This window comes from Mya arenaria, chromosome 14, assembly GCF_026914265.1.
Source record: "Mya arenaria isolate MELC-2E11 chromosome 14, ASM2691426v1".
NCBI classification, from domain to species: Eukaryota; Metazoa; Mollusca; class Bivalvia; order Myida; family Myidae; genus Mya; species Mya arenaria.
The window spans coordinates 45681004-45698746 of NC_069135.1; the positions used below are offsets into that span (position 1 = coordinate 45681004).

Here is a 17743-nt window from a genome sequence, read left to right on the forward strand (position 1 = left end):
TTGTGAGATGAGGTCAACAATAATTGAAATTTGAACAACAGAACTGTTGAAGTTTGTTTTGTGCAAGAAGTATGGTTCTAATAGAAAAACTGTGTGATAGTGTATCATAGTGTTACAAAAGATTTGTTAAAATGATTGGTCTGTGAATTCTGCATACAATGAGTGACATTCACTAGCAATATGTCAATCTTCATTACTGTTGACACCCACTATAGCATTTCCCCAGTCTACCAGCACCATTGGTGCTTTGATTTTAGGAGAACAGTCAAGTTAATCTGTTACTTCTTTTTTTGATAAATCCTCCATTTAAATCACCCAAAACTAGCTCAATCTGTCAGGCTTTCCAGTGGAACTGTCTGTCATCCAAGCACCATTTTAAGGTGTTTTGGCCAAAAATGCCATTCTTCCAGGTTTTTTTACTGAATCTGTACTCAAATTGCATTTTAAGCATCAAATTGTGCAGTTCTACACACCTTTGCAAACATTTCGAGTTCCAGCAGTCAAGTTTTCAACAAATTTGAATGTGCTTGTAGAATTGACATAAAAAACAACAACATGGAAGTGATTTTAGCACACAACCTTTATGGAATTGTACAATGGTTCTATGGTACAATGCTTAAAAAAATCTTAAATGCTAAAGAAAGGCCTATCACAGTGACAATGCTTGGTCCACAGTGACAATGCTTGGTCCACAGTGACATTTCATGGTCCACAGTGACAATGCTTGGTCCACAGTGGCAATGTTTGGTCCACAGTGGCAATGTATGGTCCACAGTGACAATGCTTGGTCCACAGTGGCAATGTTTGGTCCACAGTGACAATGCTTGGTCCACAGTGACAATGCTTGTTCCACAGTGACAGTGCTTGGGCCACACTGACAATGCTTGGTCCACAGTTACAATGCTTGGTTCTCCACAGTGACAATACTTGTTCCACAGTGACAATGTTTGGTCCACAGTGGCAATACTTGTTTTACATTGACAATGTATGGATCACAGTAACAATGCTTGGTCCACAGTGGCAATACTTGTTCCACAATGACAATGCTTGTTCCACAGTGACAATGTTTGGCCCACAGTGAAAACGTTTGGTCCACAGTTGCAATACTTGTTCCACAATGACAATACTTGTTCCACAAGGACAATGCTTGTTCCACAGTGACAATGTTTGGCCCACAGTGAAAACGTTTGGTCCACAGTGGCAATACTTGTTCCACAATGACAATGCTTGTTCCACAGTGACAATGTTTGGCCCACAGTGAAAATGTTTGGTCCATAGTGACAATTCTTGGTCCACTGTGGCAATACTTGTTTTACAGTGACAATGTTTGGATCACAGTGACAATGCTTGGTCCACAGTGGCAATACTTGTTTTACAGTGACAATGTTTGGATCACAGTGACAATGCTTGGTCCACAGTGGCAATACTTGTTTTACAGTGACAATGTTTGGATCACAGTGACAATGCTTGGCCCACAGTGGCAATACTTGTTTTACAGTGACAATGTTTGGATCACAGTGACAATGCTTGGTCCACAGTGGCAATACTTGTTCCACAGTGACAATGCTTGGTCCACAGTGACAATGTTTGGCCCACAGTGAAAACGTTTGGTCCAAGGTTGCAATACTTGTTCCACACAATACTTGTTCCACAGTGACAATGTTTGGCCCACAGTGAAAATGTTTGGTCAACAGTGACAAAGCTTGTTCCACAGTGGCAATTCTTGTTCCACAGTGACAATGTTTGGATCACAGTGACAATGCTTGGTCCACAGTGGCAATACTTGTTTCACAGTGAAAATGTTTGGTCCACAGTGACAATACTTGTTCCACAGTGGCAATACTTGTTCCACAGTTACAATGCTTGGTCCACAGTGACAATGCTTGGTCCACAGTGGCAATACTTGTTCCACAGTTACAATGTATGGTCCACAGTGACAATGCTTGGTCCACAGTGACAATACTTGTTCCACAGTGGCAATACTTGGTCCACAGTGACAATGCTTGGTCCACAGAGACAATACTTGTTCCACAGTGACAATGCTTGGTCCACAGTGGCAATACTTGTCCACAGTGACAGTGCTTGGGTCACACTGACAATACTTGGTCCACAGTGACAATGCTTGGTCAACAGTGGCAATGTTTGGTCCACAGTGACAATGCTTGGTCCACAGTGGCAATGTTTGGTCCACAGTTACAATGCTTGGTCCACAGTGACAATGCTTGGTCCACAGTGGCAATACTTGTTCCACAATTACAATACTTGGTCTATAGTGACAATGTTTGGTCTACAGGGACAATACTTGTTCCACAGTGACAATGCTTGGTCCACAGTGGCAATACTTGTTCCACAGTGACAGTGCTTGGGTCACACTGACAATACTTGGTCCACAGTGACAATGCTTGGTCCACAGTGGCAATGTTTGGTCCACAGTGACAATGCTTGGTCCACACTGACAGTGCTTGTGCACCACTGACAATGTTTGGTCCACAGTGACAATACTTGTTCCACAGTGGCAATACTTGTTCCACAGTTACAATGCTTGGTCCACAGTGACAATGCTTGGTCCACAGTGGCAATACTTGTTCCACAGTTACAATACTTGGTCCACAGTGACAATGCTTGGTCCACAGTGACAATACTTGGTCCACAGTGACAATGCTTGGTCCACAGTGGCAATACTTGTTCCACAGTGACAGTGCTTGGGTCACACTGACAATACTTGGTCCACAGTGACAATGCTTGGTCCACAGTGGCAATGTTTGGTCCACAGTGACAATGCTTGGTCTACACTGACAGTGCTTGTGCAACACTGACAATGCTTGGTCCACAGTTACAATGTTTGGATCACAGTGACAATGTTTGGTCCACAGTGGCAATACTTGTTCCACAGTGACAATGCTTGGTCCACAGTGACAATGCTTGTTCCACAGTGACAATGCTTGGTCAACAGTGACACTGGTTGGATCACAGTGACAATGTTTGGTCCACAGTGGCAATACTTGTTCCACAGTGACAATGCTTGGTCCACAGTGACAATGCTTAGTCCACAATTACAATGCTTGGTTCTCCACAGTGACAATACTTGTTCCACAGTGACAATGTTTGGATCACAGTGACAATGTTTGGTCCACAGTGACAATGTTTGGTCCACATTGACAATGCTTAGTCCACAATGGCAGTACTTGGTCCACAGTTACAATGCTTGGTTCTCCACAGTGACAATGCTTGGGCCACACTGACAATGCTTGGTCCACAATGACAATGCTTGGTTCTCCACAGTGACAATGCTTGGTTCTCCACAGTGACTATACTTGTTTCCCAGTGATAATGTTTGGCCCACAGTGACAATGCTTGGCCCACAGTGACAATGCTTGGTCCACAGTGACAATGCTTGACCCACAGTGACAATGCTTGGTCCACAGTTACAATGCTTGGTTCTCCACAGTGACTATACTTGTTTCACAGTGATAATGTTTGGCCCTCTGTGACAATGTTTGGTCCACAGTGACAATGCATGGTTTTATTTTCAGTGTTATATTCAATTCTATGGCCTACTTTTCCAATGCTCTAACGGACAAGTTTCTGACTGAGGAGAGGTTTAACACAGAGGTGAGGAAATGCAAGTCATATTCATCATTTATTTGCTAGATTACCAATAAGTGAATATATTAATGTAGATTGTACTCAGTTGTCATTTTATATTAGTATTAGTAACAAGTAAAAATGTTCATTCTGCCAAAGATTGTTTGAAGGGAATTGCATAATTTGAAATATCATTTATCAATAAATGTTAGTATAGTATTGTACTGTCATTGAAAGCAGATGAGTTCACTTGAGGGCTTATTTCTAGAATTCACCTGCTATAATGTATGTTTGCTGTTAAGGTGTGGAATGTATACTTCAACCTGGCAGTGTCTTTCATCACCCAGCCCGGTCTCCAACTAGACCAGTACTCACATGCCAAGGCAGAGAAGTTCAGAGACAGGTCAGCAACTACACTCTCACAGCATCACCAAACATTACTTGTCATTGACTGTTTAAATATTGACTTGATTAAAACTGATATGCAGGTTTAATTAAATTTCTATTGTCTGTCCAATAGTAAGATGAATAAGCTGACCATTGTGATAACTTAACTGATGTTTGATTTATTGGTCTCACCTCCTGCATTGCTTGTTATACCTTCACCATGAAGAGGTGTGGGATATGTAGGCATCACCTTGTCTTGTCTGTTGGTTAAATCAGCTGTGGTTTAAACCTTATTTACATTACCAATCTTCTCTAATATACAGCTGGCTGCGTTCTGCACGAGTAGATTGCTAAAAGTGGAGTAGCACTGGAATGAGTATTCAAAATATGTTGTGCAGTTAATATAGTGCAAATAAGCTGCCTTTTTGCAAAATAGCGCAATTAAAATCATAGAAAACACAATAATTTTAATATGGACGAGTTAGAAAATGCAATATAAATGCAAATAGTTTCAAAATGAAAGTGTCCTAAATCAAATTCATTCATGTATATATCTGTGTTTATATTTTGGACGTTTTTCAGTCAGTCAGTCTATACCTCACACTTCAATTCTACTCAACTATTTGAGAACTCTAAGATTCAGGAACTTAATACTTGGTATGCAGGTTGATCATGACCAGTAGATGACCCTTATTGATTTTGAGATCAAAAGGTTAAAGGTCAAAGTCATGGTGACCTTGACGTGAAAAAGGGTTTCTGCTCAATAACTCAAGATCCTTATATAGTGTCTAAGAACTTCATCCTTGGTATACCAGTTGGTCATGCATGACTAGTAGATGACACTAAAATATTAAGGTTGCAGTGACCTTGAGGTGAAAAACGATTCCCGCTCAATAACTTAAGAACACTTGCACTCAGGATCTTCATACTTTGTATGCCAGTTAGTTATGAAGAGTAGATGACCCCCTATTGATTTGGGGAGCAGTAGGTCAAAACCCCATGATCAGGGTGACCTTGAGGTGGAGAAATGGTTCCTGCTCAATAACTAAAGTACCCAGGAACTTCATACTTGGTATGCTAGTTGGTTATTACTAGTGGATGACCTGTATTGATTTTCAGGCCAGTACCTTTAAGTTCAAAGTAACCTTGATGCTTTTGATTTTATAGCGGGCATAACCTGGTAGTAAATTAAAAAAATAAATACAACTCAGTCATGTTTGTAGAGTAGATTTTACCTAAAAATGCCAAAATGCTTGATCTGTGGCAGTGCATTATTTGTAAAACCAAAGTTCCAGATAAGGTTTCATATGCAATTGCAAATGCGTATTACTCCATTCTTTTTTAAATCAATGTTTCAAGTGACTGATACTCCATGGTTTTGATTTAATTGAGTATCAGCATAAAAATATTTGTGAAGGAATTCATGAGCATGCATAGACTATCTTTAGATATTGATGACTATCCACGCTAAACGCTAAACATACGTAGCAGGCCAAATGCCTTTTAACTTTTTAAGCCCTTTGATTTACTGTGTGAGGCCTCATTCAGCCAACATGCCTAGTACAGGTTATCATGACAGTGGTCAGGTTTGTTTTCAAAGCTAGAATTTCTTTTTTTACACTTTCAGAGCAATCTAGTTATGTGACTTATCAGGCTTGTTGATGTAACTATGCTGACTTGAGGTATCTGCTAAGCAAACAAGCTTGTCATTATACCCCCGACAAATGAAGTTTGAAGGGGGTATATTGGAGTCGCCCTGTGGTCAGTCGGTCGGTCCGTCCGTTGCAATTTCCTTGTCCAGAGCATAACTTAAAAACTACTGGATGGAATTGGATTAAACTTCATACATTGATAGAGCATAATGAGAGGAAGTGCAGTGTACAATAACCATAACTCTATTCTTGCTTATTACTGGGTTATTGCTCTTTGTTACTTTTTTTGTCCGGAGTATAACTTGAAAAGTACTGGATGGAATTCATTGAAACTTCATACAATAGTAAAGCACAATGAGAGGAAGTGCACTTTCAAGAACCATTACTCTACTTTATCTTATTACTGAGTTATTGCCCTTTATTTTATTTTTTTGCTGTCAATTTTTTTTCCAGACATTAACTTGCAAACTTCTAGATGGAATATATTAAAACTTCATACAATGGTAAAGCACAATGAGAGGAAGTGCAGTGCACAAGAACCATAACTCTATTTCAGCTTATTACAGAGTTACTGCTCTTTGTTACTTTTTTCTTGTCTGGAGCATAAATTGAAAACCATTGCATGGAATTTAATAAAACTTCATACAGTGATAGATCATAATGAGAGGGAGTGCAGTGTACAGAAACCACAATTCAATTTCAGCCGATTACAGAGTTAGTGCCCTTTGTTACTTTTTCTTGCCCGTAGCATAACTTGAAAATTATTGGATGGAATTAATAAAACTTCATACAGTGCTAAATCATACTGAGAGGGAGTGCAGTGTACATGGACAGCAATTCTATTTCAGCTAATTACAGAGTTACTGCCCTCTGTTACTTTTTTTTGTCCGGAGCATAACTTGAAAACTATTGGATTGAACTTAATGAAACTTCGTACAGTGATAGATCATAATGAGAGGGAGTGCAGTGTACATGGACAGCAATTCTATTTCAGCTAATTACAGAGTTACTGCCCTCTGTTACTTTTTTTTGTCCGGAGCATAACTTGAAAACCATTGGATGGAATTTAATAAAACTTCATACAGTGATAGATCATAATGAGAGGGAGTGCAGTGTACAGGAACAACAATTCTATATCAGCAAATTACAGAGTTACTGCCCTTTGTTACCTTTCCTTTTACGGTGCATAACTTGAAAACTATTGGATGGAATTTAATATCTCTTCATACAGTGATAGATCATAATGAGAGGAAGTGTAGTGTACAGGAACCACAATTCTATTTCAGCCAAGTACAGAGTTATTGCCCTTTGTTACTTTTTTCTTGTCCAGAGTAATCACTACACTTTTTTAGCAAATTACAGAGTTATTGCCTTTTCCTGTGTTTTTTTTTGTCAAACTTTTATCCGGACAGTAACTTGAAAACTACTAGATGGAATAGCATAAAACTTCATACAATGATAAATCATAATGAGAGGCGGCATTCCGGGGTATTAATCACCTTCAGTGTTAGCTCTAGTTTAAGTGAGTTCACCTCCCCTTACCTCCCCTACTCAGGTACCAAGACATGCGGGTGTTGATGGGCATCCAGGTGGAGAGCCAGTGGAACTCCCTCGGCATTCACCGTGCTAACTTCATACCCGACCTTGTTGGGCCTTTCCTGCGACTCACCCTCGTTCCTGAACAGGAAGTAAGAAAGGTCACTCTGCCCATCATCGTGGACATGCTGGAGTGGGACCAGAGACAGCATGGTAACTTTGAACAGGTCTGCTCCATGTTATGTCTTTCTTTACATTTATATTGGAACATTTACAAAATGCCAGTTGATATTCTGAAAAGCTATTGAAGTAATTCTGCCAGTTAAGGGTGAGATCTTCAGTTTTATATGTCAACTTATAATTCAAGTTATAAACATCCTTCTTGTCTTCTAGATGAATATCAAAGTGAGTTACCATTGTAAAGTTCAAATAAGGATTTGTATTATCATGCATTACGAAGTATGAATGTTCGCTAACCCTTTTTGGGAAATTTGAAAAAAACATGAGGGTTTAAACAGCCCATAAAAAATATGAAATAATCTTTATAAAAACCTTTTTCACTGTTTGTTTGAATTGCAGAAATTAAAAATTTCCGTTAAAAAAAGTTTTTGTCATTTAACGTCTTTGAAAAGAAACATCTGATATTCAAATCATTGTTTACCATTCGTCAAATGACATCGCACTAAAAATGGCAGATAGCAGAAATGAAATACATGATGACATCACAAGGCTGAGTCTAACTGATGCAAAATGAACAGCATTTTATGCTCATTAGGAAATCTAAGGCAATTACTGTAAATATTTTAAAAAACTATTTATAGTCAATTTTCATATAGAAGAGTAAAATTCAATATTTGTGTTTGTGTTTAAAAGTGGCACGTTTCTTGTTCAGGTTGAGGGAGCTCTGATTGAAAGACTGGATGAGTTATTAACCCAGCAACATTCCGGAGATGAAAACTACAAAAATCTCTTCCACCAAATGTAAGTCTGGGGTTCCTGGCCAGTTGACATAAAGGTTTATCATAATGTCTACTATTGGTTTCGTTAATCTTTTAAGGTTGATTTACTTAAAGAACATTAACCAAATTAAATCTGTTTGTCTTTCATATGGCCCTCCATCAGTTGATCTTAATGTCCACTAAACTTAAGATGACCCATAATTCAGAAGTTCAATAATTTAGGGATCAATTTCAGAGCTGTGTTTGGTTATAGTGTTTGTTTACCCTAGATAATAGGGTGTAGAGTTGTCAAATTGATTCCCTTGACAACCATTTATTGTATTATAGGAAATACTATTTGTGCATGAATGGAATTCTGTGGATCTTCTTTTAAGCGTTGAAAAATATAGAATAGCGTTTTCAAAAAGACACTTACAAAATTTTAGGAGTTAAGCATGGCTTGATTTGACAAGAGTTTATTTAATTTTCGGTTGGCAAATTGATTAGATAGGTAATAGTAGTAAATTCAATTGTAGTCAATAAAAACTACATTTTTAGATGTAAGATTTTTGGAGGAGATTAAGGTTTTGTGAACTTAGCATTACATGTGTATATCAAGATGTTTGAAATCATCATGATGTGGTTTGATGGCTCTCAATGTTGGACGTATAGATATCTGTCTATACTCATTCATTCAGAATAAAGTTTTTTTCTTGTGACTGAAGATTTATACTAAATACATACTTGGGTGCTAGTTGGCTGAACTATATATATTTGGAACTTTTTTAAACAAAATTGTTTGTTTGATCAGCAAATCTGAAGACACAAAGAAAATAGCTGCAAATTAGAATCTGTTTGAACTTTGTTTTATTAGTTCACATGCAAATAAAAGTGTTTTAAAATGGGGTAGTGCTGACATAGAAGATGGGATAGTGCTGACATAGAAGATGGGATAGTGCTGACATAGATAAATGTTGTTGAAATGAGGGGAAAAAACTGCCATTAGAACCTTAGTTATGTTATTCATGAAAACTATTTTCATGACCAAATACATATGAAAATAATATTTTGGCAACTAGGAAATAGAAATACTGTTTCCAAATGGCCACGGTTATAATGTAAATTTCAAAGAGAAGTTATAAATGGGTAAATTAAGACACACAATCAAATGCCACACTTGTTACAAGTGAAATTTGAATGTGATTAGTACAGTGACATTGTGTGTAGCTAACACCATGGTTCGCATCAAGAGTCTGCAATATCGAAGAGCGGCTGTGTTATGTGACAGCAAATGTACAGTAGAGAAGAAAAATCACAGAAAATCTGACAGCAGGTAATATGAAATCATTAGTTTGGTAGTATACATCATCAATTTAATGTTTAAGAAATTGATTTACTTGATTATGTTGAATGGACTCAGGTTTAGCCTGCTAGTCTCACTACAAAGTAGTTGTGTCATACATAACACTAATTCATTATCGGTGTGTCAAAGTTTAAGTGGCCTCGCTGCTAGCTACTTTTATTGTGTCGCCTGAAAAGACGACATATAGGGGTTACTTTTGTCGGCGGCGGCATATTTAAGCTCACCTCAGCACAAAGTCTTCTTTTCCTAAACCCCTCGGACAATTTTAATGAAACAACATAGGAATGATCCTTGGTTGGGGCTTTTTCAAAATTGTTCAAAGAAATGAATTCCATGCTGAACTCTGGTTGCCATGGCAACCTGAAGGAAAAGCATCAACAACTGGTTATAACCATCATCTTCTCCTAAACCGCTTGGACAATTTTAATGCAACTTCATAGGAATGATCCTTGGTTGGTGCTTTTTCAGAATTGTTCAAAGAAATGAATTCCATGCGGAACTCTGGTTGCCATTGCAACCTTAAGAAAAAGTGTCAACAATTTATTATAATTATCATCTTATCCTTAACTGGTTGGACAATTTTAATTAAACTTCATAGGAGTTGTTCAAAGAAATGAATTATATGCAGAACTCTAATTGCCATGTCAACTTAAAGGAAAAATTACAAAACTTGTTTTGGCAAGTACTATAAGGCCTAGTGCTTAAATATTTGGTGTGTAACATTGCCTATTGGTTATCTACCATGTTTATTCAAATTATGCCCCTGGAGAAAAATTGGACTCACCCCGTGGGTTACAAGTTCATTATAAATACATTTTGTTAAAATTTGATAGTTATGTAAAGCTTACTCTTGAAACAAGGGCAGCAAGTCTTGCTATATGGTCTCCCTTTTTGTTGGATATTTCACTACTTTTTATTTTTACTAACAAGGGAATAGATTTTATATTTTATGAAGTCTCTAAGGTAATTATTGTTCTTTTTTTAGGTTCATAGATTAAAACAATTATTATACACTTTATTCTTCAGAAGAAATTTCATTTTTACTCAATGATAAATTTAATAATCAGACTTTTCCATTGAACTTCATGTTGTATATTGTAAACTTCATGTAGATTATTCTAAGTTACAATATTATCTTCTCTGTGGATAGTGAATAAGCCTTATACTGACAAACTTTATTAACATTATTTGTAGGAATGTGATGCTGTCCTAGATGGAAGAAGCAATAATAGAAAGTGAATAAGTACTGCTATTTGATTTTAGAGCTTAAGGCAGTTGATTGATTTTATTGATGGTGCACTGTTTGTTGTTTGTGTATCTATTCTAAACGTTCTTTCAGTGTGCAAGCAATTAAACATAGTTTTGTCAGGTCGCAGGCAATTGAACAAAGTCCTGTCAGTTGTTTGTGTATCTATACTAAATGTTCTTTCAGTGTGCAAGCAATTAACATAGTTTTGTCAGTGTGCAGGCAATTGAACAAAGTCCTGTCAGTTGTTTGTGTATCTATACTAAAAGTTCTTTGAGTGTGCAAGCAATTAAACATAGTTTTGTCAGGTCGCAGGCAATTGAACAAAGTCCTGTCAGTTGTTTGTGTATCTATACTAAAAGTATTTTCAGTGTGCAAGCAATTCAACATAGTTTAGTCAGTGTGCAGGCAATTGAACAAAGTCCTGTCAGTTTGCAGGCAATTGAACAAAGTCCTGTCAGTGTGCAGGCAACTGAAAAAAGTCCTGTCAGTGTGCAGGTATCTGTTCCAAGTGCTGTCAGTGTGCAGTCAATTATCAAGTCCTGTCAATGTGCAGGCAACTGAACAAAATCCTGTCAGTGTGCAGATATGAGAATCAAATTCTGTCAGAGAGCAGTTAATCATCAAGTCCTGTCAGTGTGCAGGTATGAGAATCAAGTCCTGTCAGTGTGCAGTCAATCATCAAGTCCTGTCAGTGTGCAGGCAACTGAACAAAATTCTGTCAGTGTGCTGTCAATCGACAAGTCCTGTCAGTGTGTAGCAAACTGTGACAAGGCCTGTCAGTGTGCAAGCAACTGTGACAAGTCCTGTCAGTGATTATCCAGGCAACATGTTTGACCGGTATGTTTTTCATCATGGCCCTCTTGTTTTTGTTATAATAGGTTATTGTCCAGGCCATATCTTTGAAAATACGAAAAAGATTAAAATGAAACTTGAAATTTAGATAGAAGTGCAGTACCATAATCCTGCCCTGCATTTTTTTCTTATCTCCTCTGAAACTTCCCTTTCATCTGAAAGTTTCTGCAAATGGGGGTTTTGATGGTAATATCTTGGAAAGTACTAAAGGTATTGGAATGAAACTACAAATATAGATAGATGGCAAGGAGATGAAATTCAGTCCATGAGAACCATGACACAGCCCTGCAAATGTTTAAAATTATCTTCCCTTAAATACCTTCCCTTTACCTGATATTTTTTTACACTTGGTGCTTGTCTGGAAGTACTCAAGGGATTGAAGTGAAACTTGGAATGCAGATAGATGGATTTAAGGAAGTTCAGTACCAAAGACTCATAATGCTATCCTTTACATATATTGGTGCTTGTCCGGGCTATATCTAATGTTCTTGAGGGATTCAAATGAAATTTGGTACGAAAGTAGATGGCAATGACAGGAAGTGTATTACCATAGAACAATAATTCTACCCTGCATGCTTATTTAGTTATCTGACCTTACCTTATATTTTCAACAACCTGTGCTTGTTATCTTGGAATGTTCTACAGAGATGGAAATGAAGCTTTATGGATATATGTCTGTGACATTATAAAAGGTTTGAAGATCCATAATCAGGGTAAACTGGAACTTTCCTCTTCTACTGATATTTGTGAATTCAATTGCTGCTTTTTTATTTCATTGCTGAAAATTTAATTTCCAAGCCTGCTCATATCGTTCCATGTTATGATTTTTTCCAACTTGTGTATAATAATGCTACCAGTGGTCTTCTACCAGGGAGCATTTCTGCTTCCAGTGTTACTATTGTTTCAACATTTCAAGTTCATTGTTTCATGTTGGAATATATTTCATAGAGAAATAAAAAAAATATGAAAGTGTAAATTTCTGGTAAATTGTGAGAAAGAAAACCCCTGCTGGGCCTAGTTGCTAAAGGGTTTAAACAGGTTTTAAATTATAATAATGTCTGAATTTATCTTTGGCTTGAGGCTATTTAAAAATTAATGGGGGGGTGGAGTGGGGAGGATGCAGAAATTTCCCCGAGACTGGAGTTAGAGTAAAATGTTCTCATAATGAATGCAGCAATTTATTTGCCACAGACGAATTTTAATTAAGGTAGGGTTTCACAGTAAATAATCAACAAATAAAACAAAGTAAGGGAAGGCAATTGTTGGACATACAACTCATTTATTCTATAATACCAGATACCTTGCTAATGTCTGATATACTGGTATTTTGTTTTCAAGCTTGGCTATTTAGTATTTCTTTGAGACTCATACATTTGCTCATACTTTGAAGTGCATACTTGATTTTTATTTTTCCTTATAAGATTCACATTCTACAGCCGTAATAGTGAAGTCTCAGGTATTTTTTAATGTTTGCAAAAAATTGTAGTGCAATTAAGTAATGTCAAGCAGGATTTTTTGAATAGGTTTGAAATAATATTTTCAGACAGATCAGAAAAGGAAACAGTGCTTCATATCTAATGCACCAGTCAATTTAAATTTTACCCACCTCCACCCCCCAGGTCCGGGAATAGTGGGGACTTTGACTTTCGGTTAAGCCATGCCCGGGTAAAGTCCTACGGGGACAAACTGCTGGTAACATCCCCGCCAAATACCATGCACGGTAAGGCCCATTCCCCCGCTATTTTTTTGCGCAGAGACAAAACCACTGCATTTACCTGGCACTGCAGGGCCACCTGGAAGATAAAAACACAGCCCAGGCTATCCCCGGTATACCCCTGGACCTGGGGGGGGGGGCCATGGTTGCAATTGACTCATTGCATAAACTGTTGTTAAATCCTTCGATCATACCTTGCCGTTCTTTCAAATCAAATTGGAAGCCCTGATATAAAAATGATTTACTTCATAAGCAGTTTGCCATAATGAAACACTGGCCCGTATGTACAAACTTTACATGCTATAATTGCATGATTAATCAAGCCAAATACTGCAGCCAATAAAAATGTAAGCAACATTTTAAGCCAGTTAGCAGATACTTAGTAAAATCCTATTGATTAAGAAGTAGAGATTGTCTTAGGCAATATGTTGTATTAATAACCTTCTTTCTTAGAGATGAGTAATGGGGAAAATAAACGAGACAAAATTTGACTTTTGAGAGGTTTCAAGGTATAACATGGAAATATGTGATTCTGCTTGGCTCAAACTTTTTATGGCTCATAGTTTTCAGGTGTTTTCAGTTGCCAATGTGATTCGGCTGTTTTATACTGGCCCAATTTTTGTCATGGGTTACTATTTTTGCAGGATGAATGCTCTGTTACTGTTTTAAAGTTTTCCTCATTACAACAACAGATATTTGGTTGTTAACAATTTTGCAGTTTAAGGATCAAGTGAACAAAATAAAAATTAATGGAATAAGTGTACAAAATAATAATTAATGGAATAAAAAATAATAATTAATGGAATAACTGTACAAAATAATAATTAATGGAATAACAGTTCAAAATAATAATTAATGGAATAAGTATACAAAATAATAATTAATGGAATAACAGTTCAAAATAATAATTAATGGAATAAGTATACAAAATAATAATTAATGGAATAACTGTTCAAAATAATAATTAATGGAATAACTGTACAATATAACAATTAATGGAATAACTGTACAAAATAATAATTAATGGAATAACTGTACAAAATAATTAATAATGGAATAAGTGTACAAAATAATAATTAATGGAATAAATGTACAAAATAATTATTAATGGAATAAGGGTACAAAATAAGAATTAATGGAATAAGTGTACAAAATAAGAATTAATGGAATAACTGGACAAAAAATTGTCATTGTAGGCTCTTAAATGTTTAATGATAGGATCTTGTAATGTGCTTCTTCTTCTTTAAAAAAATAGATTTTTCATTTTTAGATTCTTTAGATGTAATGGTTTTAAAGAGATACCTAATAGCTGTGATGATTTGTAGCATTTTTTGAAAAATCTAAATGTTGTTATCAATGCTTCAGTAATATTTATTGGCGCCGCACTGAAGTGCGCGCCTATTATTGGATGGAATTTTTTTTTAGTTAGCGGTTACTAAGGAGCGGTTTTTAATCCAATTGACAGTTGGTTTTTATTATTATTTTATTATGATTTAAAAAATGCAAATGGATGGGCATTGCATGGGGGTTTAATAATGCTTTTTATGGTTAGAAAGATTGTCTTCAATTTATCTTCAAAACAATTTTTTCAGAAAAACGACAAATAAGTTTAGTAACTGTTCCCTATTTGTTTACGTTTTTCGATTGGTTACCTGTAATCAAGTTTATTGCATTGATAAATAATGAGCTAAGCTGTTTTCTTTAATTTATCGATATCGGAATTAAATGTTCACCGTACTTTATTTGTTTATGTGTTGAAGTTGACATTAGTAAAATTTCATAACGATTGTCCCGAGTTGTTTTATTTTTAGAACAATACACAGTCGCACAAAATGATTGGTCAAGTCAGTCATGTGATTGGTTAACGTGATGTTCACGCTTGCTTGGGACGCCTGTTTTAACATATTTTTTAGCCTATGTTGTTAAGCAGAGGACTGCAAAACTTTTGATATTTTCATGGTAGCGGTTCGATTCCAGCTAGACACATAACATATTTCTCCCTTTTTTTCTCAGTAGCTAACATTTTTTTTTACAGAAGTCTATATGATTTATTCATTAAAAGTTATATTCGTTGTTAAGCATGGGACCACAAATGTGTCATAATTAAAACTACTGATGTGATTGAAATAAAATTAAGTAAATATATAGATAGATGGTAATGAGAGTAAGTGAAGTGCACAAGCACCATAATCGTATCATGTATATTAAGCTAACACACCCCTAATGAAAATCTCCACTGGAAACTCATCAAGTTTAATTCTTTAACTTCTATGTTGATATTTAGGACAGAACTACAAAATCAAGGCAGTGGTTTGATTCCATCCAGAGGCACAATTTCTTTCTTCCTTTTTCCAGTAGCTTCCATTTTTGACAGAAGTTTATATTGTAGTTTCATTAAACAGTAACTATCAATTAAACAGTAACTATCACAGAGTTATTGCCTTTCGTTACTTTTTCTTGTTCAAATCCTCACTTCTAAATTACTATGATGGATTTTAATTAAACAACATACTTTGGACAATCATTATGAGTTGAAGTGCAGTGTACAATAACCTCGAAGTTATGGATTTCAAAGAATTAGTTTCCCATTCCTGTTTCCAGGTGGCATTCTGGGGTATTCGTCACTCCTGTGACATCTCTACAAAAGTAAAAGGTTTTGATTAGAGATTAAACATTGGGTAGTAGTCTTACACCCAGAAAAGAACATTTTTCCCTTAGTTTGTTTGCATCATCATATGCTCGTTGACCGTACCTATTCATTGTTTTTAAACATATAACAAAAGCATAAACTATTAAACGGCGCCCTTTGATGCTTTGCATCAATGGTCTTTCTTGTACATGTATATATCTATATAATAGCATAAGTTTACAAAAAGAGCCAATGTACAAACTATCATCTTAATATTTACCTAATGATTTATACAAACAATTGACCAGATTAATTTCCTAAATACCTCAGGAGACTGTTTAATTGCAAATATATTTCCGCCACACCTTTCCATATGGCTACATGAAGCTTAACCCCAAAGGGTTAGGATGGTGTGGCTGTGAGAGTGCTGAGGTGTTGTTTAGTCTTCCAGTGGGATTTCCCCCCATTGTGCTGATGAAACACAGGAGAGAGAGGCTCTAGGCTTTGGAATTAAAGCTCAGTATAAATTGTTTGTGTTTGGATGGCTGGCAGCATTTTCGTGTGATGATTCTTGTTAATATTTCTTCACATTGAAGTTATGTGATATAAGTGATATTTATGTCCAGCAGTTGTTTATCCAGCCTGTGAATTTGTACAGGAAAAAGAGAATTTCCCTATCATTATGATAATACTTGACTTGATATTGAAACTGTTTTGAAGTTTAACAGTACTGTTCTTGTAATAGGCAACCAGCCGATGGTGTTAGTGATTTTTCATGGAAAATAATTTGATTTTTAACACTTAACAAATGCAATTAAGTTTTCTAATTGCCAGAGTTAAGAAAAGGATGAAAATTGACTCCAATCAAAATGGATTTCCAGAGAATGGAAGAGACTGATAAATAGTGCATTTTTGAGAGGTCTTTGTGTTTTGTTCTGTATACAGAGTGTGGGAGGACTAACTTAAGAGGTCATTGTGTTTTGTTATGCAAAGTGTGGGAGGACTAACTTAAGAGGTCATTGTGTTTTGTTATACAAAGTGTGAGAGGACTAACGGGATGAAGTTTTTCTCCAGATTGTTGGAGCGTGTGCAGTCGGAGCCAAACCTGCAGGAGAATGGCCCTCAGTTTGTGTTGTCCGTCACCCACCTCCTGGAACGCCTTCTTGACTACAGGTGAGTTGCTACACACATTACATAACTCTGGGTGCAGTATTTTTTTACTTATTGCCCTTTGTTTATTTTCATACTTATTTTTTGTTTGGAGCATAACTCGGAAAGTCCTTACATATTCACTTCAATTTTACCATACAAATATATCTCTCTGAGGGGATAGCACATGGGCATTGGGGATAGCATGCGGGCATCAGGGATTGCATGCGGGCATCGGGGATAGCATGTGGGCATCGGGGTAAGCATGCGGGCATCGGGGATAGCATGCTGGCATCGGGAATAGCATGTGGGCACCAGGGGATAGCATGTGGGCATCATGGATAGCATGCGGGCATGATGGTTTGAGGTGATAATGAAGCACATTAAGCACTTGTTTAAGAATGACATTGAACAGGTGTATGTAACAAACATCAATGTCAGATAATAAGCGATTTCTATATTGCATATAATGGCTAATTTACACTATCTGAACATCATTTGAACTGTCTATCTAAACCGCTGCCGAACAATATGGAGAAGGTCCCAGTAACCAACCTGGGAGGATAAGTTGATCAGAAGTGAAAGAAAGGGTGTTAAGTGGTGCCACTATTCAAAAACTTACCAGCAGAAATATAAAAACAAAGTGCAGCGAGACATCACATCATTCTTTAAAGAATTACTTGAACGAT

At 36.5% G+C, this 17743-nt stretch overlaps 1 protein-coding gene across 6 annotated transcripts in view; it reads left to right on the forward strand.

Annotated features, from left to right (window-relative positions):
• Nucleotides 1-17743, forward strand: part of LOC128216947 (dedicator of cytokinesis protein 3-like) — a 186104-nt gene that overhangs the window by 106180 nt on the left and 62181 nt on the right. For all 6 annotated transcript variants that reach the window (XM_052923696.1, XM_052923698.1, XM_052923697.1 and 3 more), the window contains 5 exons: nt 3534-3612; nt 3888-3988; nt 7180-7387; nt 8053-8141; nt 16980-17078. In XM_052923696.1, the coding sequence (XP_052779656.1) occupies nt 3534-3612; nt 3888-3988; nt 7180-7387; nt 8053-8141; nt 16980-17078 (576 nt within the window). The remainder of the gene's footprint in view (nt 1-3533; nt 3613-3887; nt 3989-7179; nt 7388-8052; nt 8142-16979; nt 17079-17743) is intronic.